Source organism: Melozone crissalis, unplaced genomic scaffold (assembly GCF_028551555.1).
Source record: "Melozone crissalis strain CALT ecotype California unplaced genomic scaffold, PUWL_Pcris_2 ptg000008l_1, whole genome shotgun sequence".
NCBI lineage: Eukaryota > Metazoa > Chordata > Aves > Passeriformes > Passerellidae > Melozone > Melozone crissalis.
This window is the reverse complement of record NW_026535786.1, coordinates 12,342,716-12,370,714: the sequence shown is the minus strand read 5'-3', so window position 1 is coordinate 12,370,714 and position 27,999 is coordinate 12,342,716. Positions and strand designations below refer to the sequence as shown.

The 27,999-nt window shown below is 41.7% G+C and overlaps 2 protein-coding genes across 2 annotated transcripts; both read right to left on the bottom strand.

Annotated features, from left to right (window-relative positions):
- Positions 1-57: 57 nt before the first annotated feature.
- LOC128933227 (antigen WC1.1-like) lies at positions 58-15,451 on the bottom strand. The gene is made up of 16 exons (XM_054270151.1): positions 15,382-15,451; positions 12,540-12,854; positions 10,710-11,018; positions 9,172-9,486; positions 8,041-8,352; positions 7,427-7,744; positions 6,411-6,725; positions 5,456-5,770; positions 4,582-4,644; positions 4,181-4,495; positions 3,959-3,994; positions 3,512-3,653; positions 3,113-3,209; positions 2,489-2,558; positions 1,240-1,419; positions 58-155 (listed from the first exon to the last, which is right to left on the bottom strand). Exons 1-16 carry the CDS (start codon positions 15,449-15,451, stop codon positions 58-60), a joined length of 3,270 nt encoding a protein of 1,089 aa, XP_054126126.1.
- An 11,199-nt stretch (positions 15,452-26,650) lies between these two features.
- LOC128933178 (taste receptor type 2 member 40-like) lies at positions 26,651-27,586 on the bottom strand. The gene has a single exon (XM_054270084.1). The coding sequence runs from the start codon at positions 27,584-27,586 to the stop codon at positions 26,651-26,653; it is 936 nt and encodes a 311-aa protein (XP_054126059.1).
- Positions 27,587-27,999: the final 413 nt, after the last annotated feature.

Here is a 27,999-nt window from a genome sequence, read left to right as displayed (position 1 = left end):
AGCATTTTATGAACAGTGGTGTATTTCCAGAAGAAGTCAGTGCAGCTCAGCAGTCTATCAGTGCCCCAGCTCTTCAATGTCGTCATAACCCGTATCCTCAAGAGCAGGGGATGAGGATCTCTCAGCTTCAGAGGTCCTGTTTCTGGGAATCCAGTCTGAAAACATGAAGGGAAGAACACTGAGATAGAAAAATGCACATCCTGTGTGTATTACCTCTGTGTGGTTGTGCAGCTGCCAGTTGTCTCCTCCAGAAATTAGAACCTTGGATAGGAGTGACTGTGAAAGACCTGAGAATGTTTATGTCACTCTGCCTTCTGCAGTGTGTATACATATCCAAGGATCAAGCTTTATACACAATATTAAAAGGAATGTATTCATGGGCTGTGAAAAAAACATTCTGTAATGTCTCTCTAGTTACTTTGAGTCCTGTATTTTGATTATTTTCCACATCTCAAATAGGCCAGAAATATTTATCACTACCCCAAAAAGTAGAGTTCAGATCAAGTGTTCCACAGTTATATTAAATACACTGATAAAGAAAAGTCTGTCTTAAATATTTGCTGTTAATTCTTACTGAATTATATGGGCCAGGTTAAAAATTTAATGCCAGGTTAAAAATGCAGCTGAATCCATCCTCTGTGGACATAGAATGAGATCTAATAAGGACACCAAAGAGACTACAGATGAAAGGAGAAACAGTCAATTGCATAATTTGAAAAACACATGTCTAATGATATGTAGTATTTTACAAGGCATTATTTGAAGCTGCATCAAGCATTGAGCTCTCTCAAGCCTGTCATGTTGATGGAAAAAGGGGAAGTATCACCTGAGCATCCATAAACAGAAGGATATGCTGGTCCTTCTGCTCGACCTGACACTAGTAAGATCTCAGTACCATGCTGTAAAGAAATACCTTAAAGTTTTGGGGTTTAAGCAATTTTTGAAAGATACAGGCCTACAGACATGGACTGAGTGGAGACACATCATGGGCAGAGTGTAGTTTACAAGGCCTAAGTAGAAAGTTGACTAATTTAAATTGTGGCTGCGTAGAGAAACAAAATACAGAACAGGACTGAGGATAGGTATGTGAACAAACTGTTATCAGTCTTCAAGTACTTAAAACCCTCTGTCCCCATGGTCATTCTAACAGTGGAAACTTAGGTTGGGTTGGCCACAGGCAAGAATTTCATGTCAGTGAGGAAAGCAGAGCAGAGGTATAGATTAGCTGGATGTAAAAACAGAACAGCACTGCTCTTCTGGCCTCACCTGTCTGGGAATCCTTGTTTCTGTCACTTTCTCCAGGGATCCCAATGATTTCCTGTTCATTCTGCTCAGAAAGAGAAGCATCTCTAGGTCCAGGGGCCTCTGTTGCATCATCATAATCATCTTCCAGAGCATTTTCAGGCAGTGGAGAGGCCTCTGGAAGAGTAGAGGTATTAATTTCCACTAGAGAAAGCAGTAGCTGATAATCCAGCAACACAGGGCTGTAATACTGACATGTCTGTACTTAACTGGAATCCATCCTTCAGCAAATGTTACTGTGCACAGTTTTATTGTAAATACTTCTGCTTACCAATGATACATGTATAAACAGAAAAGTAAATCAAAGTACTCCTGTTTCACTTTTTACCTAGAAATCAATATTCAATCTGAATAACAGAAAGAGAAATGATTTAGAATAATTGTCTTCTCTATAAGCACTTCAAAGCTTTTTGTTTATTTTTTAGCTTTTGGGTTGTAAGGAAAAGCTTTTAGTTTGTTTTTTAACTTAAAAAAGTCCTTAATATAAGAACAGCAATAGAAAATAAAGACACGGTGCAGCACAGTATGGGATATGGGCAACTGAGGTTCAGAACTGCTTGTGCCTTTGGCAGTTGATCTCTTGGACAGCAGACAATGGCTAACAGAGCTTTTTGATCAGCTCTAGGAAAATGCAGTTCTTCTCCAAACACTTGCTCTCCTTCACCTATTTCAAATTATAAAAGAAACCCAAGCTACAAACCACATGTACCCCCCCAGGCAAACCCCACAGCTAGGAATCAGTATTTTCTTCAGATCACTTGGATTAAGATCCCTTGATCAGCTCAAATTGTACACCAGTGTTCTTATTTGGAATATGTCTTTCCTCTGTTTTAATTCTCCCCATCTGTCTCAGAAATAAGGTAACAGTTTACAAGCTATTATGGTTGCAATGTCTGGGAGAAGCAGTTGTCACATTGTTGGATTCATGTGACTGGATCCTGTGAAGTGTCTGCAGAACTACCAGCAAATATTTATTTTGAATTTCTCATATAGAAGAGAAAACTAGCACTTGTATATGAGATTGTATGACACTCTTCCACCACAAGAGTTACACAGAAGATTTTGCATCACTAGGAAACATCACTAGGACGTGAAATGAAAGTCTTAGTCACTCATAATGCTTTGGATATTAAAAGTTACCCTGATTTAGGATCTCTTTCTTTGTACAAACCCTTTCTCACATTACCTTGAGTTGCTCCAGGACCATTTTCTTCATCACTGCCTGCTCTATAAAACTGTTCCTTTGGTTTTGAACTCTCTGAATAAGAATCTAGGCAAATGAGAAAGAACATGATACCAGATTAAACTCTCTTTAAGTGCTAAAACTGCACCATGAGAAAAAGAGCAGTAATAGCATCCAAGTTCAGCATGTTCTTTGACAGTATTACTTCTGCAAGGCTTACAATGGAATTACCAAGAATCCCTCGGGGGGCCCCGTAACACCTCTCATGGGTCATGGGGGAGGCACTCCACAAAGGGAGAAAAGCAATCTATAGGTGGAAACCTACAGGGACCCAGCTGCTGTGAGGGAGATGCAAATAATTCCTTTATTTGTTCCTGCTTTAAATAATTAAAGCAAAAGGATTTTGTTTGTTTGTTTGTTTGACCTATACTGATCTATGGTCTGTGGCTGCAGTGAGAACTGCACTCAACAAATTGTCCCTAGGAAAGGAGTTGACAGAGTCCACTGGGCAGGAAACTCCTCTCCTCAAATCCAGGAATTTTAAATTTCCCAGTAGATTTGGGACCTGTAAGGTATCAGATTGGGATCAGAAAGGAGGAGCTTTCCCTTGAGAAAAGCAAGAAATACACACAGACCTGAGAGGAAAGTCACTCCCTGCTTTTCCCTCATCAGGTTATAATCAATCTCTTCATAGACAGCCTCGGAGAAGGGGTCATAGGATAGTCTGGAGCCTGAAAGTAAAAGGTAATGATCACTTTCACAGTCTCTGCTTATATTCAGGCTGGAGTCTTGAAAAGGAGAAGCGCCTTACAGGGGCCTACATGGCCTGGTTGGTACCTAGAAAGGCACCAAGAGGTGCTGTCTGAGGATAAGCACCTCTGGGCTCTTTCACTGCCAGAAAGTAATGAAAAATCTCAGTGTATCAACAGATTCAGTTCATCTCAGTCACCCATCCCCACTGCCTCCCCAGCCAACTAAACATCTGGGGCCATGCAAAGGAGGCATTTCATGCCAGTCCTGAGAAACCCACCTCTCTGCTGTGCCCTGGCACGTCGGATCTGCCCAGCAAGAATGGCAAGGACCAGGCAGAGAAGGGTCCCCAGGATGATGCAGAGGATGACAGGCACTGAAAGCCTTGTGCTGCCTGTGGCAGGGCGGCGGGGGCGATCTGAGTGGAAACCAAGAGGAAACAGGTAGAGAATCACATGTCCCAAAGGGCTGCTCCTCTGCAGCCTCTTGCTGTGCCCATGAGGGCACAGCAGGGTGAGGCAGGGCACCTGCTGCTCTGCTATGGGTCCTGCTCAAGCAGATATAATTCAGCAGCTGGGGGTGAAGCCTCTCAGTGTTCCTTTATGAAATGCTGGGTGAAGTGCTTTCTGATGAGCTGAAATAAACTGCTGTTTTATCTGTTAAGTATCAGGGACATTAAATTGTCATTTGATGGAAGAAAGAAAAGAGAGAGAAAGAATTTACCTGCTCTCGTGGGTGATGCTGTTGTTTCTGTCACACCTGCAAAAGGAAGGTGAGTCCAGATTAAGAGGCAAGTGTGAAAAGTAGGGAGAACATCTTCATATAATTTGTGATGCTTTAGCAGTCAAAATTATGAAAGGGCTAGTCACTGGGAAGTACAATTGGCATAATGCTCCCCTACCCACCTCCTTCACAGACCTGTGTAATGAAGGACCAGTCACTAACCAGAGCAATTCACAGCAGCATCTTCCTTATGATCACAGTTTTTGCCAAACAAAGATTTGGCAGGACAGTCCCAAAGAGACAGCTCTGTTCCTTTACAGTGCACCTTCTCCAACCAGATGGGACCAGTCCCTTCCCCAAAGGCAGCCTCACTCAGAGCAGACACAGCAGATCCACAGCCCAGCTGCCTGCATACAACATTGGCATCTGCCACATCCCAGGTGTCATCGCAGATTGTTCCCCAGGAACCTTGGTGCCACATCTCCACTCTGCCTGAACATTCATCCTCTCCTCCCATGACTCGTAACTTCTCCCTGTCTGCAAAACACAGAAACCTTCTGTTTTACTGAAACAGCAGGAAGGTCCACAGAGACCAATAAGGAAAAACAAAGAAGTGAAGGTACCTGAACAACTTGTGGAGTTTGGACACTCAGCAAATGCAGCTGGAGATGTTGCCTCTTTTCCTCCTGCAGAATTTAAATATTGAAGTAAATAATTTAATTATTCTCTGAAAAAAAATGAGGGAGTGTTAAATAGCTGAAAATTAAACATCAGGTTAATTATTTCCTGAAATATGTGTATGGCCTGTTTAGTTCTTGGCAGATGGCTGCTTGGCTGTTGCTGTGAGTAATAATCTTCCTGATGGTTATGCTTTCCTTCTCATGAGGTGGTTGCAATCCCTTTCAGGATATCTGAATGTCACATAAATTTCATTTTTATTATATTTTATATTTCATTTATATTTTATTTTTTATATTTTAATTTAATTTAATATTTTTGTTATATTTTATTATGTATGAATGCAGATATTGATACCCATAGGTGTGAAATACTGTCATAAGAGCAGGTATTAGAAATAGACCTTTAGAACCAAACGGATTTGTACACTTGTCTAAGGCTATGTGTATACACAGATGCCTGCTTACATGTAGAAACATAAACTTGGCTCTAGACCTCTTGGAAAGTCTCACACTAGCTCAGATCTCACAGACTGACTGTGTATCATAGATTTTTGCACTAAAAAATATGCAATGGGACCATCCCATTAGGGAATTCCTTAGGATTTCACTGGGCCAAAGCACTCTGATAATCTTGTAGTTTTAATTGACTCGTTTAAGTCAATGATTTAGACAAAAAAAATGTTGCTGTCATTTTCATGAAACTAGAAACAATATACACGAGCTAACAAGTGCACACAAAATAATTGATGTGACATCCATACGTGCATACATAGGTTAATGTACATGTCTGGCCACATACAAATACATTTCTGATTACCAGTGCAAGTAATGTGGGTCTCTTCAGCTCGGTTGCTGCATGACTGAGGGTCCCAGGGGTCTGACTGACATTGCCAGAGCGAGCTGTGCTCCTCAGTGCACTCAATGTGATCCAGCCATGTGGGCCCAGACCCTCTGCCATATTTGAAGTCCGTGGCTATTCCTCCTCTGTCTCCACAGCCCAGGTGTTTGCACATGGTTGCTGCAGTGAGCAGGGACATGCGGTTGGAACAAACGCTCCCCCACGTCCCGTTGTAGAAAACCTCTACACGCCCGGCACAGTCGTTGCCATTCACCAACCTCAGAGCCAGGAAATCTGGAAGTGGAGGCATAAAAATGGAATTAGTGCCACAGAGTTCTTGTGATGTTTCTTTCCTGTGTATGTGATAACACTTTTTTTACAGTGTTAACTAGCTGTATTGGTCCTACCTATATTGTGAAGCATGGGTACTCCAGAGGCTGCAGTCCTTTCAGGGGCTCTAACAGGCCCTAACCCCCTTCAGGGGTCATCTGTATTTTTTTCTACTTCCCTTTCATTTCTCCTCTCTCTTGCTGCTGCCATTCTGTCTTAAATATGTGTGAGCAGAGCCACCATAAGCTACTTGGGTTGCCTGATGCTGTAGTGCACAGTGGGTTGTTCCCGTTGTTTTCAGAGCCAGCTGTAACTGGAAGGAGCCCACACCCCCTTGCTGTGGAAATCTTTACAAATTCCTAAAATTTATGCCCCAAATATCCTACTACACCACAGACTTTTTTTTTTTTCGTATGTTGGTGCATAATATGGGCTTCTGTAGATCCTTTGCATCTTGGTAGGACCAAGAAGATGTGCTGACCAACCATGCTGGTCATCAAGACAGGAGGAGGCTGTCCAAGAAGTCCCCACTATTCTTGACTTCCCTTTTATACAACCCTTCTATTTTTACCCACAGGCTCAGAAAAGGGTTTTCCAAACACACCTGAGCACAGGACTCCAGCATCCTCTTTGTGTTGGCAATTGTGGTGGCCCCACGCCCTAGAGGGGCATGCCCAGAGGTCAGATTCAGTCCCAGTGCAGTTCACATCATCCAGCCAGATCTGCCCTGACCCTTCACCATAATGAGCAGATACAAATGCCTCGATGGCATGCCCACATCCAAGCTGTTTGCAAACAACATTGGCATCTGATAGATCCCAGTTATCATCACAGATGGTGCCCCAGATGCCATGATGATAAAGCTCTACTCTCCCGGCACAGCGGTTTGTTCCATTCACCAGCCTCATCTGTCTGCTGCCTGTAGGAGGAAAATCCAGATGTCAGCATGCAACACAACTATAATGCACAGGTCAGCATAATGGCAATGTTTTTAAAGCACTCTTATGACATCATGTTCTTGTTATATCACAATTCTTTTGCTATGGTTGCTTGGACAGAGGTCCTGTGAGGCTAAAACTGCATAAAGGGAAAGGCCTACTCCTGCATCAGGTGAATGTTTGAATAATTCTGGTGAGATATTGCTAGCAATAAGAGTATAATCATACCAAGTATATGCAGAGGTCACCTTATCTTAGAAAGCCAGACAACTTGTTTTCTGTCTGTACTCATTTAATTAGAGACAGACACTGTTCCTGTTACAGATGGGTTGCAAAATAAGAGTAGAAATAGTTGTATTATTCTTTAAAATAGCTGCAAGTATCTATAAATATAGAAATGTCACAAAATAAGAGCTATTTAATTCTCAAGTGGCAGTAAGAATGCTTGGAAATCATAGCCAAATTAGTGTTCTTATGGCTTCTGTGTTCTAATAATTCTTTTTGACTCTGGAAGATAATTCTGTAAGAAATTCAGATGAAGAAAGCATTATGTAAATTACACTGGCTTCCTTAACTATCATCAAACTCAGACTCATGCCAACTTAAGATCTGTGACACCCCAGCACAACATGGGCTGGAGAAATCCTAGGAAACCTTCTGTACCTTTCACACAGTGACTCACCTGAACAAATCACACCAACATCTTCAGAAACTCCCGTTGGCACTGTCTGATAATGGGAGGTGTTGCAGAGCATTAGCTGAATCTCGTTTCCAGTACACTGGACACTCCTTAGGCCAACGAGACCCGTGCCTCGCTCAGACTTTGGAAGGTAATAGGCTTTCTCAGCAGTTCCACACTGGAGCTGTCTGCACACCACATGGGCATCCCTAATGTCCCAGTTGTCATCCAGGACTCTGCTCCACAGACCATGGAGGAAGATCTCAACTCGCCCAGCACAGCGGCTCTCACCCCCTGAGAGTCTGAGTGATTCAGCAACACCTGGGCTCAAGAGAGTTGGGAAATATATTGAGTGGCATGTACTTATCTCACTGCAGTAGAAATAACTTGCAGGAAGGCTATGGAAGACAAATTTCTGTGCTGGCAAAATATTAATTCTCACCACTGGTGAAGGAGACTGCCCCTGTTAAGGCTTTGTTTGCTTTCATGCACACAAGGGCCTGCAAAGGGAAGCAAGAAAGGCTTCCCCACCTAAAAGACTAGATCCTATCAGTGAGGTCACCAGCACTGCTTTGGTCTGAAGTTCTACCACCCATAAAAGGCCCCTCCTGACTTACCTGAGCAAGTTACAGTGGCTGCTTCTTTGGCTGAACAGGTTGGATTGCCCAAAGTCACTTGAACACAATCCCATAGGCAGGACTCTGTCCCTTTACAGTGAAAAGCATCTCTCCATATAGGCCCATTTCCATCCACAAAACCATCTTCTATCTGGATTGATTTTGCATAGCCACAGTTCAGCTGATGGCAGAGAACACTGGCAGCTTGTAAATTCCAGTGGGAGTGGCAGAGTCTTCCCCACGTGTCTCCATGGCGGATCTCCACTATGCCAGAGCATGTGGTGCCATTCACCAGCCTGCCCCCTGGACACCCTGAATGTAAGAGAAAGGGAATATTGGAGTGTTACATTTGCTCATGGGCAGGACCTGGAAGTGACTGAGAAACAGGAATGAGTTTTCTTTATCATTCAGTAGTAAAAATGACTTAAGTGGGACATACTCATAACTAGAAACTTTCATACTCATAACTAGACTTCAGTCCAGCCTGTTTTACTGAGAAGAATGACTAGAACTCAGGATTACATCCCATTTGCAATTTTTAAAATCAGGGCATTAGGAGTTGGGGGTTTGGGTCAAACAATAGACTTTAATTTTTCAGACCAATATCACTGAGGGCCTACAGCTCTGCATCCTTCAACTGCTGATCCAAGTCCTCACTTAAACCTGGACCAGGAATTCAATCCTGCCTCAAGTACATGACAGGTGTAACCGTCTCCAGTCTTATCTCGTGCTATGTATGCCTGGCTGCTCTCTCCAGCCAGACCCTACACCTCTTTGTTTGCTTTGACTTCTCTGGGACTGCTCATAGACCTTATTACCAACACCTTCCTCTGCCCTCTCTGCAGATGCTTTGAGTTGTGTCTTGGTGGCAAGGACTCTGCCTGTGCTGTGCTCAGCCTCTGTGCCCAGCTCATCCTGGCTTGTGCAGCAGCCCTGCTCTTGCTGTTTCCCTACACTAGGAGCATTTCAGAGAGAGCAGCCTTGTGGTACAGTTGAAGTGTAGCCTTGCCTCCTGTTGCAGCAGTCAAACGACAGAGCCTGACTCCACATATGCCCTCTGAATTTTGAGTCCATATTTTTCCTCAAGGAAGGAGTTTTTCAGTTCTCTTCTTAGACCTTTCCAGTGCTTACCTGAACATACCACACGAGCCTCTTTTTCAGCAGGGCATTCATCCTGACCTAGAGCATGCACGGGACAGTCTCTCAGGAGTGAGCCATTCTGCTGGCAGCTGAATGTGGCATTCCAGACAGATCCATTTCCTTCCCCAAAGGACTGTCCACTTGGGATCAGTAGTGCAACTCCACAGTCTAGCTGCTGGCAGAGGATATTGGCAGCTGGTAAATCCCACAGGTAGTCACACAGGGTTCCCCATGTGCCTCCATGAAGAAGCTGTACTCTCCCTGAACACGTAGTGTTGCCGTTTGCCAGCCTGTACCCACCGTAGCCTGCAGAAAGAATAAAGGAGCTTAGCAGTTACTTTTGGGCATTTGTGCTTCTGCACTGAAAACTGTAAGAGAGGTCTCTCTACCTGCAAGAAACTAGCACTCATTTTTGTGTCAGGTTACTGGAAAGCATCTTAGAACAGGATGCTGATAAGCCAGCTCTTAAAGTCTCTATTGTCCATGTTGTAGCCTGCAATGTATGACTAAAAGTCTTTTGACTCTTTGTGTCTCCTCTCTGCTCTCCTCCCTCCTCCCCTCACAATACTGCTGCTACCTTGCAGCATCTTCTCTTGCAGAGGCAGTTTCAGCACTGCCTCGCATGTGAGGAACTCAGGGTAGGAGCAACTGGTATCACTCTCTCTCCCAGTAGTTGGTCATGTCATTTCCTTGTAAGCAGAAACTGAGTGGGGGATTCTCAGCTTTCATCCATGCCCCAAAGCACCCCAGGCCATAACCATCAGCATATTGACAATAAATAAAGGGCAGGGTGGATGGCACGGTGGTGTCCTACTGCCAGCCCCATGCAGTCCCTCTCTCTTCTCGCACTGTTACTTTCTGCCCTTACCTTGTCCTTGTATTGTACCCCTAATGAGCGCAGGATTTCAGCTCTGAGCCAAGACTATTGCAAGATAGAGGCAGGAGCCAAGGCCTGTTAGATGCCTTAGCTGCAGTGTTTGGCTGCCACTGGTCACAGTGGCCAAGGCTGTCTTGAAACAGACTGTAGCCCTTTGGGCAGGAAATGGACATGAGCTCCAGCCCTTTTCCAGGCTTGTTTTGTGTCGAACTGTTGCCAAGAGCTCTGCCCCGGGTTTAGTTTACCTCTTTAGAACTGTGGCCTCAGGAAAAAGTTGTTTTTTAGGCCTAATCTTCGCTTTTTCAGTGGGTGGCAATACACAGCTGTATTCAGAGCTCCCAGCAGCCATGACTTTGTGGAGTTCTTAAGAAGGGTTAGTATAAAAGAAATAACAGCCCTTTTGAGATCTCTTTGTGGTAGTGAACTGATTAGAACAGCCCATGTTTGATGCAGACTCTCAGTAGAGTGAGTGAGACATTGTGGGACTGCTCTCTGTTATTTTCTGGCCCCCCTTGAATGGCTCAAGGCATGGTAGGGGAAACATCCAAGGATCCTGAGGACCACAGAAGTGTACAGATGCTCTGAACTGTGGGTTAACACGAAAAAGCATATAGAACATGAGTGAATTATGTCCATCGGTCCAAAGTCTCACCTGAACACACAATAATGGCATCATGAGTGCACATGTTAGTATGGTGCATGCTCCTGGGGCAGTCTGCAAGGTGAGCCTCATTCCCTACACAGTGAAACTCCTCTTGCCAGATCAGCTCATGTCTGTCTCCAAAGTGAGTTCCTCTCAAGGCATCCACAGCCTGGCCACACTTTAACTCATTACATATAACAGAGGCAGTTTTGAAATTAATATGTGAGAAACAGACAGTGGCCCAAGTTTCTTCTTTCTTTACTTTCAGATGTCCTGAGCAGGCAGTGTCCCCTCCAGTCAGATGCATATCAGAGAAGCCTGGAAAAAAACCCAAAAACCAAGAAATCTAGCATCAAGAGTTGGTTGTACTGACATATTTTTATAGCTCCTTAATGGGCTATAAAAACAGCCCATTCAGCCCCTCAGAACATTTCACTGCTCTGAGGACCACTGAAGCTTTTGAATTGTGACTGGGGCAATTCCTGTATAGCACTGATAAAGAAGAAAATGGTGTATGAGGTTGCTTATTTCTCAGTATGTGAAAATACTAAATCCTTGGGAAAGAAGGAAGGAAACTTTGAGCATCTGTCAATGACTGAGAAGTAACAGTCCCCAAATAGATAAACAGAAAAATAGCCATTTACTAGTGTGTGTCCTTGAGACCTCATTATTTCAATGAATAGGAAGCTGAAGCACCCCAGGAAGAGGAAACAGGAAATGTTGTACCCAGTTTCAGAAATAGCTAAAAAGACAGTCTAGAGATCTGCAGGCTGACCAGCCTCACTTTGGTACTTGAAAAAAAGATGGAGTGAGACTTGTAGAAACTTATTTGTGAGCACAAGGAGATAAATGGGAAGAGTCAGCATGATTTTATCAAGCATGTATCATGCCTGTGGGACTGTAATGCTTTCTCTGATTAAAATGGTTTTATGGATGAGGAGACAGCAGCACATGCCATTTACCTCACATTTAGCACTACCATTCACACTGTCTTGCACAATATTCTTATGTCCAAGAACTAGGATGTTGCTGTCTGGTTGGAAGGACAACATGGTTAACCAGCTGATTGAATGCTCAGGCTCAGCCATTAGTGAATTGCACTCTACCTGAAGACTGTCAGCAAGTGGAATTTCACTTGTTGGGTCTTTCCAGGGGCCTGTTCTGCTCAGTGTCTTATCTTCATGGAGGTGGTGATGGAGTACACTCTTATGATTTTGGGGGGTGGGGACATAGCCACAAGGGCAGACCTGCCTTTCAGAGAGATCTAGACAGGCTAGACTAATGGGCTGACAGAAACCTCACAACAATCATAAAAGGACAAATGTAAAGTCCTGAAACTGGGAAGGAAAAACTTCTTGCAGTGGTTCTTTGTCTGAAGGGTAAAACCATGCACATCTTGCACAGGAAGCAGCCAAACAGGTATTGGTCTTTTTTTGCCAGTGCAGACTGTCCTGTCTTAGCCTAGCTAAAGATCTGGAGAAGAAGGGTAGTTGTATGACATAACATTGCATTTTCTTTCTTCTCTACCTACATCTGCTTTTTTAGCCCCAATTCCTTGTCAAAGACAAGTTCAGTACTGCTCTCCTGTTACCTGGGAGAGCTGTGGTAGAAACAAATAGTGGGTTGATTTTTTTTCTGTTCTATATGTTAATATGCTTATTTGATGTCGTTGCTGTGCCCAGGCAAAGTCAGCTTGCACTCATAGTCAGCAGAAAACTTAATGCTGGAGCAACTTGCTTTGGATGAGTAGAGGGAGTACTTGGCTTTATTGAACTAGGACAAAGTTTGATCCTAGGCTCATATCTTTTTTCTATTGTACAAGGCTGGATCACTTCTTACCTGAGCAGATCACTCCAATATCAAAGAAATGAGGGCAGGTAAAAGCACCCCATCCTGTATGTGAGCAGTTCCAGAGAGCAGATTCATTACCACGGCAATCAACTCGGTACAACCACGTTGGTCCAGTTCCTTGTCCAAAAGGAGCTCGATTTAGGGCCTTAACAGCAGATCCACATTGTAGTTGCTTACAGACAACCTCAGCATCCCTTATGGTCCAGTCACCATCACACACGGTTCCCCACTGCTCCTCATGTTTTACTTCCACTCTCCCAGAGCAGGGACCAGTTCCGTTCGACAGCCTCAATTCGTCAGTGCCTTTAGACAGAGCAAGGTTATAGAAAGGACAGAGCTTAATCATGATTATCTACTGCAGATGTTAATGAGATCATTACTGCTCCTAATTTACTCTTACATCACACTTATTTGGTTCACCTTTCTGAAGAGTCCAACTTAAAGAGTGTTTTTTGCAAGGAGTACTGTCTGTATTTACAAGTTTGAGCTAACTGCACTGCTAAAATGTAAATTATTTCTAATGACAGGCAAACTTTCTCTTTTACTGACTCACCAGGGCTGGAAAATGCTGAGTAATGTCCCTGCTTTGTGATTCACAAAGTCTACCACAATAAATACTGGCAACTGGAGTGGGTGAGGGGACTGCCTGTCAGTGTGTGATTGCTACAATAGATCAAGCTTCCTTATCCTATGAATTAATTGGCCTGAAAGCCAAATTTGTGTGTCTTTGGGAGTGAGGTAACTGGAGGAGTTGGCTGCCAGAGGGGCCAGGCCAGCCACTGGAGAGCTGGTAAGGTCAGGGGGTCTGCCTGAAGACTCAGCTCAAAGTTGGCTTTCTGGGCTGCAGGGGCACATTGCCGGCTCATGTCCAATTTGCCCCCACCAGTATCCCCAAGTCCTTCTCCATGGAGCTGTTCTCATACACAGGCAAAGGCGTTACATCTTTGCTAACACTGCTGGATTTCTCACAATTTCCTACCTATAATTTAAATTTGGAAACAAAAAACAAAACAAAACAAAAAAGGGTGTTTATTCAAGTGACTGACAATTGGTAATTTCCAAAATTTATTTTTTTCCGCAAAATCTCTTCAAGTCTCTCTCTTCAAGTCTCCTGAGTGAGAAAGTCACATGCATAGCACAATTCTTAGGTAACTAGAAAACCACTTTGTGCCTGCAACATGTTGTCTTAGAGGGGGCATAATCTTTCTGTAATAAGAAAGATATTCTGGAGAACAAGGCCCATAGTCCAAAAAAAAGAGTTTTCTCAGCTATATTATTTATTTGTTTAAAAGGGTAATGAATTCTAAGAAAAGTTGAATTCCTAATACATTTTTAAACAGACCAGATAACCAATTTCTATTAGCCATATCCAGGGACAAAACAAACATCTCTTCACTCGACTGTATGACCTCTGTGCACTTGAATTTTTAAATAATTGTACATCTGATGTTTCCAACGTGTAACAGCATGCAAGACTGGATGCAGAGGTAGGCATAACCCAATTGACAGATTTCAATATTTCCTAATAAAATCTGTCATTTGCTGTAATCACTCTTCTGTGAATTTTTTATGATATGTACAGGTACAATTTTGTATTTCCTCACATTCCACAGCATGTCCTGCAAGTACCTTCCCTGGATTCAGTGGTTTGGTGTTCTGCTTGGCTAAAAAGGCATGAGATTTTTCTTGCTCCAGCTGAAAACCCAGTTCTTCTCATAGAAAAAGATGAGGGTGCACCATGCATTCCTGTCTCCAGGCCCTAAGAGGAGGTTTCCAGCTCAGGCTGCCTGCCTCAGGGGCAGATTTCCAGCTCACTCCTGGAGAGTTGTGACTCCTGCACTACTCTGCACAGTGCTCTGTGCCTGGGGAACATCAGAACACCTGTAGCAGCATGGAGAGTGCAAGTGCTGCCAGATCAGAGATGAGGGTGATAGGGTGCTGATGATGGTGTCATTGTAAAGCTACTGTTGTCTGTGTCTTCCAGTCAGTTACTGTTCCCTGATATTAACAAGAAGTTGGCAGACAAGTCACTCTCATTTCTGCAGTACAGCTCAGTTGACACTAAAACGTCACTACAAAGGTGTCTAAATAAAAATCGTTTCATATTATGAAAATGTACATCAAGAGTGTCTCCCATTCCCTGCCCTGAACTTTGACTGCACCCACACAACTGGTGAGAACTTTCAAGACCTAGGGCCATGCTATAGCAAAACATCAACTCCGAAGTCTTGTTCTCATCATATGGGGATGAGACAACCGCCACAATGCCTTAATGTCACCTCCATGTGTGGAGAGAAAAAAATGAGATTTCCAAAATCTGTCTCTCATCACCCACTGGCATCAAGCATGTACACATAGCTCCAGAAGTGCAGAGAGACAAATAGTGATAAGCTTCAGATATATAGGAACAACTGAGGAGATGTGTTATCCAAACTCCACTGGACATATGGGTAGAGCTACATCATTCTAACTGGTGTTGAACAAAGACCTGCAATTATTAATTTCATCTACAAAGAGCTCAGCAGGAGAGATAAGACAGTAGTAAGAATACCCAGCTGGTTTTTAGTGCAGCTAAACTCTTTACAAAATTTGGACTTGAATTCTTACGAGAATAGCCAGTCACTGATACCTGAGTAAAATACCAAACTTTTAGAAAAGGCTTACCCTTACTTATCTCAGGATTATGAAGGAGATTGAATCAAAGACAGAAACATACTTAAATACCATTTTGTCACTTTGCTTTAGAGGTTGGTAGAAGAACAACCTATTTATATTAAATTTGCATACTTTTTTGTCTCACTGCCTCATGCAAAATAAAGTATGTGCTTACCCAGGGAGACCTGAATGGAGAGGAGAATCAACCACAGCACTGGAGCAGAAAGAAGTCCTTCTGTTGCCATCCTGCAGATGGATGAAACTTTACTCTCCAGGCACTGCCTAGCTAAAACTCTGGCTGGGCATTCCGATATCTCACAAATGACTACAAAGGAGGAAATATATAGATTCACGTGCCAGCATGAGCTACCTGAAGGAACCAATAGAAATATTGTTCGCCTTTTTAGACGTTATCAGCAGATTCATCTCCAACCTGAAGGAGCCAAAACCTCCAATAAAATTCAAAAAGTGTACTTGTGACCTTATATGAAGGATGATGGCGTATCTGATGTCATCATCGGAATTGTTTTACTGTGGGACAACGCTGGTGGCACAGGCAGAGCACAGTGCAAAGTGGTTATTTCTCACCTGAAAAAGGAGTATGAAAGTGTAGAACACTGGTCATTTATGAATCACTTCAGAAGTAAAAAGGGAAAGAAAATTCCTGTAATTTGTAGCTTACCTGTCATATTGGAAGAAATTGCACTCCAGTCAACAGAAATGGTGTTTATCACTAGAGGTGAGTAAAAAGTGATACCCTCTCTGTATCTGGGGTAGGCTTAAGGCTTCCTTATTTGGGCATAAGTTTTTGGGCAGAAACTCTTAAAAAAGAACTTCCTTAGGAGTCAAATTACTGGCCTTCCTGTTTCCTCTGCTGAGTTTCTTTTCGTTTCAGGTCACCACTGCTAGTAATTCTATCTGTACTCTCATTCACTCAAGAATGGCAACCTTAGGGAAATAAAGGCTGTTGTTAATTAAATAGTGGCTACTTGACTCATTTTGACAACTGGAACAATTTGCAGAATGCTGTTTGCACCAGCCTAAACACACATTCCCCTTTATGACACTGACGGCATCCTCCTTTTGTCTGATGGTATCTATCTGCTCTTTATCCAGAATTCTGAGTTCAGTAACATCCATGCTGTTGGGTCCTTAGAACACCAATCTTTGCTACCTCTTCTCCTTCTCACTGGGCTTTGCTTGTTCAAGTTCTGTGTAATTTTGCAGTAGGATAGCCCAGCAGGGTCAGGCTGCTGCAGAGAGAGATGAGAGGAAGGGCAGAGAGTCTGGCCAGAGGCTGCTTGTTCTTTGCTCAGGACCTCAGACACTTGCCTGTGGTCTCTGATAGAGCTACAGGGCAGCCAGGCTGGGGTCTGGCCATGAACTTTGCTGATACCTGACCCTGATCTGCTGACTTGACTTTATGGTTTGATCTTGGCTTTTTCAGGATTGCCTGTACTACTGGCTTAACCTTGCTGCTGTTGCTGACCTGTTCTGGAGGTTTTTTGTTCAGGTACTATGGGATTGCAACTCTTGTGAGGACCTTGCTTCATGACTGGTTTGCTGTTAGCTTCAGTTCCTGGCTGATGTTCCTTTGCAGAGCATCCTGCTTCTGCTACTTGATAGAGACCTCTGAAAACCAGAAAGTCACTGCCACTCCTTTGGAAATGTGGTCAGGGTGGGGGAAATCCCACTACAGATGTGCCAATGAGAGATAGGTAAGGTATCCATTGCCATGTTCGTTCCTATACTGAGGTACAGTGGTTTCACTTATCACTATTCTTTGCTGATAGGTGTCCACCAACTGAATTCTCATTGACATTTTAAACCCATTCCAGGAAGCCTTAGAGTAAGATCTGTTTCTCAGCATACAGGCCCTTGATGACCAGAGCCTCTTTTATGGGCACTGTGTCCACGCAGCCAGGTACGTGCCAGTGCCCATGGATGTTAAAACAGACAGCATGAAAGAAAATTACCTCATGTTGTGCTAGAGGAGGCTCAGGTGAGATATTGGGAAAAAATGTTTCACTGGCAGGGTTATCAAACGCTGGGACAGACTCCCCAGGGAAGTGGTTGAGTTGCTATCCACAGATTTATTTCAAAGATATGTAGATGAGGCACTTAGGGCCACAGGCCCTTAGATTTAGTGCTAGGTTAATGGTTGGACTTGATATTAAAATATTTGCTAACTAAAATGGTGCTATGATTCTGGGAAAATCATGCAGGAAACAGCAGAACAACACTGAGATATTTTGCTTATGAAACTGAACACAACACTTACCAAAATGATGTGCTAGAGTTGGAACAATATGAAGAATGTCTTCATGGATCATCAGATGACTACAAAGTCCATTTTACAGTCAGAAAGTAGAGACTTCAAAAAGTTGTCAGCCTAGCAAAACAAACTTTTGCTTTTAAGTATTTTGAGACACTAACTGGAATATGGATTATATAATGTAAAGAGAAGAATAAAGTATATCACAAGGGGGTTTCTAACAATGAGAAAATAAGGCCCTGGAATTAGGTCTGAGTGAAATGGTGACAGAAAACTTCTGCAGTAATGACCAAGGTCATAATTACTGAAAGGAGCTATTGGGCATGTTTCATTCTGTTAACACTAATGTCGATTTGGTGACTCCAATGGTCCCCTTAAATCCCTTGTCCATTGTTCAGAAATTACCACAACAGACCCTCTGAATAAATCCTCCTTTTGCTGCAGATGCAAGAGAAGATTGCTGTAGAGCAGACAGAAAGGCCTTACTCCATAGTAACCATATAGCATTTTAATCTGGTACTTGACAACAAACTCTGCCCTGAGCATATGCAACATCTCAGACTTCCCTATACTATGATCAACACAGCGCAAAGTATGCAGGTCAGTGAAGGGGCAATGAGCAGGATTAGTGGAATATGTATTGGTCAGTGAGATACAGATTGGGCTTGGGCAGGCAGCCATTAATGAGCCCGTATTAATCCCAGAGAGTCAAGCAAGGATGTGATGGTTTCATGAGTAAATTTGCAAATTTTTCTGGTTGGTATTAAAGTCAGGAGAGAAAAAGATCACAATTAATGCCTATTCGATCACTTCTTACTAGTTAGGCTATTAGTAGACTCCAGCTGTTACTATTAATGGCAGATACCAATTCACACATTAGTTATTGACTCACACTCAGACACTCACCGACTGTTACCTGGTATCACGAGGTGCTTGTGGCCTTGAGAGACTGGAGAATCTTGATGTTCTGAGTTTTTCTGTTCTTGTGAATCTGCAGGACTGAGAGTCTCCTGACCTTATGTATTCTTAGGAGAGTTTCACTTGTCTCTCAGTGCCTACCAGTTCTTTCTTTGATCTGATTTCTGGTATCACATGCACAGGCCCTGCTCTTTCATGCACATTCACCCCATGTGGGGTTTTTATGACAGAAATGCAGAGCCAGAGTTGATTCAAAAGCCATCATGTGTCCCATAGAACACTGTCCTGTCCCATGATTTCAGCTCACAGCAGTAATCTTTACCTCCAATCCCTCTGAACACAGTTCTTTTGTATCTATGGGAAATTTATACCTTTACTGCTGCACATTATAAATAGAATTTCAAAGTACATCACTCACTGCAAGACAACTAATAGAAAAACCACTCTTGGCTAATTGTTTCAATTCAGAGTATAAGCCCCTTTGTACATAAGCTGTACACATTTCTGAAGGCTTCCTCCAGGTCTTACGACTGTCAGTCCCATACGCCTGTGAAAACCAGAAAGATAAGCACACCCAAATGCATGTCTTGTGGTCTGAAGTTAATACAGGCTGCTTCAAAGCTTGGTTTGGGTCTGTGTAAGTACATATACCTTTGAACTGCCATTATCTTGAAACAAAACATAGATGGAGTTAAGAGATAAAGGTAATACACTGAGCGCTAAGGTAAAGAAGGGGCTGCCTGAAGGAAAGCAAGCAGTTAGGAAGGAAACCACTTTCTTCCTAACTCGGGCTGGGCTGGAGGGATTTTGAGTTTCAGAGAAATGAGATGCATCCTGTGGTTAAGATAAACCTGAGCTTTGAGATGGATTAATCTCTGTATCTCAAACTGACAATGGTTTAAACAGACATCTGAAATGAAGTTACCTGGAGTGGTATTTACCTTTGTGTTATCTTTATGAATGTATTTGTCAAAGCCTTCCAAAAGCTAGCTATATATTTACTGTCTTGTGAGCCCAAATGCTTTTGGAGAAGTGTCAGTCAGAACTTTTTCAGCAAAAGTATCACTTGAAGAAAGTGGACTCTAAGGAAATATTAATATTTGACAAAATTTGGTTTCAGGGAGACTTCAAGAGTGAGCCAATATGATTTTTATTGTAAGAAAAGATAAGATGTATTTCGTTTCAGAATAAACTATATTTTGATCTTATGACTCATTGAATGAAGAGTTAAACAAATTGAAAGTAAAGTTTTAATGATTTCTTTTAATGTGGTCTAAGGAATATGTTTTCAGTGCACTTCCACTGAGACATTTTAATTTATACATACATTTATACAAGGTTTTATTTTTTGTGATATTCCTGCTTTCTGTACCATTTTTCCTTAATAATTTAAAAAAATCTTTTTATGTGATTCTCTGTTACATTTTCCCCCTCAAGTTTTGTTAATTCCAAGTAATTATTAAATCCCTATTTATTCAAACCATGTGTATTAAAATTAACTTGGGGTCACTGTCTAGGATTTCATGTTAATTGTGCAGTCAGCTAACAATGGAACAACTGATACAATGGCCACTGAAAATTTGTATAAATTGTGGCAGATTATGCTCTGACCTTTGCTTGAGAGATTCGTGAGGAGTAGTTTTTAATTAAATGCCAACATCTCAGTTCTCAAGATCTAAATGATTCAAGTTTCAGTAGGAACCAGGTGATGTGTATGTCTGTGTTTATCCTTTTCTGTAAGATAAGGTTTCTAAACTTTTCCTCTTAATATTTAAATCTTTCATCTCTGAATTTGAAGATACAAGTTAAAAACAGTGGACTAGGTCTCTCTGGTAGCTGGTTTCCAAACCCACAATTTCTTCAGACCAAACCAGCATAACACCATAGTTCTAGCTTAAGATGCATCTTAGGGATGCAAATCACTCATTAATCAACACTGCTGCTTGCAATGTTTGTATATTTTCTTCCTTCAGCACTGTGATTGTTTATTGCTAATAATTTAAATCTGTTTTCCTTTTGTAATTCAATTACAGGTTACTATGAGCGTGTGTGTGGGCATGTGAGACAGAAGGAGAAAGTGGGAACTATGCAAGTGTATTTGCTTTGTGAATAGCTATTAATCTAAAATGTGTGGTAAAAAATAGCCTCTTAATTAATAAAAGATATAGATGTAAATATTTTTGTGCTCTTTCTGCATGGCAGAATCTTCTGTCAAGGAAAATGGAATTTGCAGTAAACATTATGTCTCATGTCTTGATACATAAAGGAGAAAATCTGTTCAAGAGTTGCCAGGTCTGCTATTATGTACAGCTGATTGAATCCTTAAATTTTCATATTTGGAAAACAGAAGAATGACTATATCTTTACAAGGAAATAATTTCAAAACTGAAAATTTAGGCATCAGATGTGATTAGTCACTTTTTACTAATGTTTGGAGGGTTTTATAATTTTTCATTATAATAAATGTATTAGACATATTTTCAATATGCTATGTTAAAGTTATTTGCTACGTTTCACAAGTATCATCTGTGTATTGGCATTAATCAAACTAAAATCAGGATGGTAGTATTGCTCATAAGGTATATATCCAGAAAAAGACAAAGTTGTGGATGTCCAGGAAAGTCTTAAAAATGCAATAGGATTTTCCATTTCTCTTAGCTGAGGATAGAATGCTTTGATTGTAAAAGCCCACCAGCAGTCACAGGGATGCACACTACAGTGAATAGCTGTTTGCATGTTCTGTTAGTTGCTGCATTTAACTCTTTCTATGTTAAATGAATAGATCCTGTGGATCATCCTCCTTTACATTTCCATATTGTGCCCAGAAATAACAGGCAATTAAAAAAGAATTAATTCAGTACAAGCTGCGTCAATTAAACTGCATCAGCTTTGTGACTGCTGTCTGAAGAGATTTCAAAAGAAAAAGTGGGCATCATACACATAGAATAGAGTCAGCCTAAGTATTACCAAAAACCAAAGCTATGGAGATTGTATGAAATTGACTTGATAAAGCAAAGTGATTGGATCCCCTTAGGGATACATATGTGTCCTTATGCTCCTACCTCTGATTGGAAGGAATGTGTCAAACACTGAAGACTCTGATGATATTGCCTGTCCAGGAGTTGAAAATTGTGGTTGTATCCAACATAAGTGATGAACAAACACGTAGTTGAATGCTGAGATACAGCAATAGATAATTAAGGAAAGCTTAAGGAAACACCAATTAATTAGTTTATTAATTCCCTCTGTACTGCTGGTCTCTTGCACTTGTACCCAGTTATACAATAGTCTATGTTGTTCCCTTCATTTTTTCTCAGACCCTTTTCTTCCCTTGCTTCTGTACCAAGAGTGCGCATAACATTCATCTGCCCTTTCAACCCTCTTCCCACATTTGAGAGTGCAAGTTATTCCATGCCTTATTCTTACACAGTGAGATTTTCTCAATGTTTGTTAAGACAAGGCTGGGAAAGAATTTGGTAGCTCTTTCCTCTCAGACCATTTAGGCTGCTGTCTGTCACTTCAGCTTTCTACTGGCTGTGCTGGTTTATCCACCAGCCCCTGCCCTTTCAGGCCACACTCTGCGATCTGAGGAATGCTCGTTAGGCCTCGGCCTTGATGAGCAGCCCCTGGGCCCAGCTCCTCTTGAGCTCGTCAGAAACACCATCTGCTCCCGGAAACTTGCGCTGCCTAATGAGCTCCTGGAATTTTTATGAACAACCGTGGAAACTTTTTTTCTTGCCTGAATGGTGTAACATTCTTATTCTCTCACTCTCAAGGAAAGGGCGCTGACCCGAAGCATAGCCAGGTTGGAACATTGTTATGACTAAGGCCCGCTCACTTGTGGCCCACAAGCAGCGTTCCAAAATGAGACCCTTGGAGCTCTCCTGGGCCACAGTGGCTGGGACCAGCAACCTCCCTCTGGGCCAGCAAAATCTTTCTTTTGCTGCACTTGGAGATCACCAAATAACAATTGATCCTGGGCTGATATCCCAGCTCCTAGAGGCCCCTTTGCCCATTGAGGAGATGCAAAGGCATCCCGAATGAGTATTTTGTTACCTTCGTGTAGGAATGTGCCCCCTGTTGACTGAGTGACAAGACTATCCTTTGTCTCTTTAAAAAGGAAAAAAGCCCAGATGTTTCTTTCCTCGATTAGGTAAAAAGACACCTCATAGGATCTGGGGGACTTCACCTCAAACTTAAGGATAGCCAATTGGACAGAAGCCAAAAAGTCCTACCTAAGCAATTTACTAGAAAAAGAAGAGAACAAAGAAACTAATTGCTTTTGTGAGGTGTTTTACCAGGAGCAAGAACCTCTTGCCCTGGCTCAGTTTTTCTCTGTAAAGAGGTTTGTTTTTATGCCTTTTCTTAAAACTTTTTTGTTTCCAACACTGCCACAGAAGCCATCCTGCTGATTTTATGCCTTCTAAGGTAGCTGAGCTATCTTGGGTGTGATATAGATCTCCAAGAGCTTCTGAGACCTGGCTCAAGAAGACCATATATCACCTTTGAGGGGAATTTTTCACACGTACCTTGCACTGACTCTTTATGTCCGTGTGCATACAAGTGTGCATAGCTATGGCAAAACAGGAGAAATGCTGCTCTTTCAGGTGCTTTAAGTATCTTAGGTATCTAAGTAAATTAGGGCTGTAAGTAACTTTAAGCTATAAGCTAAGTTAAATGCTGTTGAGTGCTATTCCTTTGCTAAATTTTTAAGTTTAAGGTATAATTTAAGTTATGTTAAATGCTGTTCAGTGTTGTTCCATTACTAAATTGTCAAGTTTAAGGTACAAGTAAGGTACTGTTAAGTTTGAGTGCTATTAAGCTTTTATGCTGTGTTTCTTTTTATCCTTGCCCTTTCTATCCTTTTATCACACACAGCTAAACACACACACAAAAATAGATAGTACTTGGTTAATTTCTGTTTAGATTGAGTGGATTTTGTTTGTTCCTTTTTTACCCTTGGTGTGCCTTAACCATCTAGTAAGTAGTAGAGTGAACCATGCCAATGACCTTTGTCATGCTGTTGCTTAGTATTAAATCTGATTTTTACTGATACCCTTGCTGGTGGTTTTTTAAGCGATCTCAACTTTCAAAACACTGAATAATGAGGCTTTCTATTCAGGTCTCCTTTTTTCCCTCATAAGTGATCTGGGAATCCATGAGTGCAAGATGTACTTGTGGATACAACCTTTCTGTGACTGTGGTAAAAACAAAGAGTAATTTGCTGACAACTCCCTTAATCAGAAATTTCCTTTGTTTTTTGAGCAACTGACATGAATTCCTCCTGGACTTTCACAAACACATATATGCAGTTATAGCTGAACTGAAATTTCTGCCCATTCTGCATTTTAGGTTAATTCAACACACTTTACATATGTGTGCAACTACTTGAAGATAATAGAATATTTGTTTTTCAACTCTGAGCTTAGCGTAGTGTTCCATTCCATTTAATGGGATAGATGAAAATAATTCAAAAGATAAGTGCAGATATCATAATTTTAATGTCCCGTCATAAAAGAAAGATAGTTTTCTAAGAGATTTCACTGCATATGTAAAAGGTGCAAAAAGAGCTCAGTGAATTGGCCTGAATACACAGCAAATTTTGGCTTATGAAAGACTCTTGCAGCTCAGCCATGAGTAAGACTTGCATTTCCATATCTCAACAAACTAAGCTCCTCTGAGATGAAAAAATAAGGAATTTTGGTTAAGAAGTTGTCCGTTTAATAGATGTGTATTTTGGTGTATGACTCTATCCAGTGAAATGTTCCATTCCTGCCTTTCATTTCAATATGCACATGCAGAGTAATAAGGGACCATCAGATAATGTGCCCAACTGCCAATTGTACATGTGCTACCAATTCTTAAATCATGTTCTGGTGGGCATTGAAAGCAGAGTCCATCAGCTGTTGTCCAGAATTTCCATAATGAAAACTCCAGGCATGCTTATAGGAATGCAAATCAGAGAAGGATCCTGTATTCATCTCTCATCTAGATATTTGCATTTCTTGCATTGAGCTAAGGATGCTAATCAAATTACTGTTTTTTCACTTGGAAAAGACTATGCTGTAGAAAAGAAATGGAGTCTATTCTCTTTTTTGAATTACTCACTGATGACTTTTTTCATCATTAAATTACAGTAATATAGAAAAGTACTTTTAACAGAAAAGGGCTTTGTTTAAAATGCCGGCCTCATTGCTTTATGTTACGTGTGTGCAGTTTCCTAGAAAATCTTGTGAGTGTTTTCCTGGATGCTCAATGTGAAGAGCTACAGGACAAGATGATTTGCATGATGTCTTTCAGCAATGTTAGAGCAGGATGAGCTTTGAATTTTGTTTCTTTCCTGATTTGATTCACTGTACCAGATGTGAATCTAGCTGCCATTGCAGTAATGTGACATTGGTGTGTGTGGAAAGAGTTCGTATGTTTCAGAATGGTCTGATTCCATGACTTCCAAAGCTTCTTCAGGTTGCAAACTGGCAGGTTTAAGCTGGAGGGAACAAATCACCTTTAGATTACAAAGAGAACAGAGAAAAGAGAAATTGCCTGCTCTCAGACAAGATACATGTCTTCAGAGGATCCTAAGCCCAAGAAATGTAATTCTTCTATTAATACAGGAATTGCTACTTTCCTTCCCAGAACAAATCCCTTATCTTATAATTTATCCAATAGAATGCAGGGATTTAGTAGATGATGTATATAATGCATGTTAAAGATATTTTTCTTCATATGGCCAGAGTTAGTCAGGAGGTTAGTTACCAAAAGAAAGGTCTCCCAGAAGACTGACCCTATAAGCAGCTTTCCAATATTTCTGTTGGCTTTCCCTCTTAGATTTCCAAATGTATGCTAAAAAACTGGTAACTACTTTATTAAATTTTATTGAAAGGAAGCTTTGGAGGAAAGATGTACTTATAGAGGCAGGAAAAGAGCACAAGAACTGCATTTGAATCCCATGTGCATGAGGAACATGGAATAAGGGAACGTTAAACCAAATGGTGTGAGAGCAGCTGTTCAGGGTGTCCCTGCTGAGCAGCCGTGTGCCTCAGAGCTCAGGCCGGAGCAGGACAGCACACACGGGTTGTGGGTTGAGCACAGCCCACGTGTTCTGCCTGTTGGTGTGGTCAGAGAGCTCTGAGGTTTGTTCCTGAAGGCCGGTGAGGGGAGAGCAGGGAAGGGCAGAGGAGGGACCAACCCTCCCAACATGGGTGTCTCATGGTGCTGGGCCGGGAACCAGCATGGTGACAATGCATGGTGCTGACAATGGCATGTCACGGTGCCATTGTCATGGGCTCAAATTTCAGCATGTCTGTTAAATGGCATAAAAAATGTTCATGGAAGCCAGTGGTGTTACCTGTGGCACAACTTATGTCACGAGGGAAAGAAAGACTCCATCTCAAGTTATAGTTTGACTTGGTATTTATTAATTTGTAAAATAAAGCAATTCAGGCACAGACCTCAGCTCAATTACAGGTACATTGCTTCAAACAGATTGACAACATCCAAACGAGACACATTGATTCAGGATGGGCATAATCAATATAAGGCTCAGGTCAAGTATGTTTCAGTGACAGTCACTTTAAAAGTAAATAAAATCCCAGTGCAGCTGGAAAGGATTCTAAAGCTCCAGTCCTACTGTACCAAGAATGTAGTGAGATTTTCCTATTAGCTGCGATCACAGGACTTTGGCGAATCCTCCAGTGCATCATTTCACTGGGAACACGGACACTGGTCACTCCTTCAGCAGGAGCAAGGAAGCTCAAATGTCTATGTCATTTCATACCAAACCTTGCCGGAGTTTTAAAGACACTTTTAGAGTCTACAACCTTTTTATCTACAATTCAGCAGTAGTGAAATATTATGAGTAAGATATTCCCATCTTATTAGGAATTCTTCAGCATCATATTTAGGAGCTTGTATTAACCAGAAACAGCATTCAAGCATCATATTCCCAAATTAAATGTGAGCATGCTTGTGATCAAGCAGGGGTGATCTGTTTGTGTAATGAATTAGTAACTTTAAGCATTTCAAGAGGGATTACAGTCTGGTCTGAATCTTGTCCATGTTTTTCTGCTGTCTTAAAGAAACTGGGATTTTCAAGGAAAGAAGAGTAAATAGGAGACAATTTTCACCTTTTTCTTAACTCCAGATTAGTAATCTAATCTACCCATTTCAGTTTCAATTACTTTATAACTCTTTTGGTTTAAAATAAGTTCACTGACAACTCAACTAGACAGTCCAGGATAATCATGATCTTTTACATGGATGCAATTCTGACAGAACAGTTGATGTGGTGCCAAATCCGAGCTGGCAGCTCTTGAAATTTGGGATTGCTCCAAATTAGGACCAATGTGTGTGCTGTAGGGCAGGCAGCCATTACAGCTATACATATGGATTTTGGGGTGCTAAAACGTAAAAACAAATTGTATAAAAGAAAAGTGAAAGCTATGAAATATGTAACATAAAAGATAAGTAAGGAGCAGACTGACTTGATGGCTTTCATATGGGCCTCTAAACTGGGATCCCTGAAGCCACTTGCATTATTTTGCATGCGTCTGGTGTGGATCCACAGAGACCGAATCAGCAGTACACTTGAAACAACAGACAGTATTAAAGGCAGAGCTACACCAGCATTATAAAGAAGAATTAATAAACCAGAGCTGTCTTTCCTTGTGGTTGTCCATGCTGAAGAGTTTGTCATGGATGAAGGAGCAGTGATGTTCTCGTGCACACTGTAGACATCCCAGACAAAGGCAGATGCAGTTATGAAGGAGCAGAGCCATGATGTGAGCAGCATCCAGGGCATCAGCCTGGCAATTCTCAGCTTCAGCCAGATGAAGAAAGACTGTGTAAAACTGGCAACCTTGATGCAATAGAAGACACTAAGCCAGGCTCCAAACCAGAGGCTGGAGTAGTTCAGAAACATATAGCCTGTCCTGATAACTCCAAATATATTTTCTTCAAAATAGGAGGGTTCACAAAATATAGTTAAGAATAAATCCAGTATAATCCAGCATTGCAATGTAATTTTAGATGAACTCAGCGAGATCATGATCATATCATATGGGGGCCATGTTTTGCTCCCAAGGCAGCTCAATGAACTGGCAGCCAAGATAATTCCATTTCCCAGAATTCCTGCCATACATTCAATTATAGCAATTGATAGACAAAGGAGAGCAAAAGATGTCATCATTGCAACTGAAGAGCTTGTGATCATTACTCAGCTTCTCCTGGGCTCCTGAAAGCCTCAGATCTGGCAGGCACTCCAATGCCAAGGAGCTGTTATGGGCAATGCTCACCTATTTATCTCAGGGGCTGAAGTATCCTAATGACATTTAACATTTCTGCTGTTTTACATCTTGTTTTCTGGATTGGTAGCTCAACTGATTTGTCTAAGCATGCAAATGGGGTCAAGATTCAATTACATAGCTTTCATTTTGCTGAAAGAATTTGCATTGGAAGGGCTATTGAGCAGCTGAACTGTGGTGTTTACAAATGTGGATTTGCACTCCAGGGTCTGGTGCACATCATGCCTAGATTTTTGTTTTATAGTTGATGCCTTAATGTCTCCCTTTGTTGCACTGTAATCTCTTCAGGGTTTCTGAG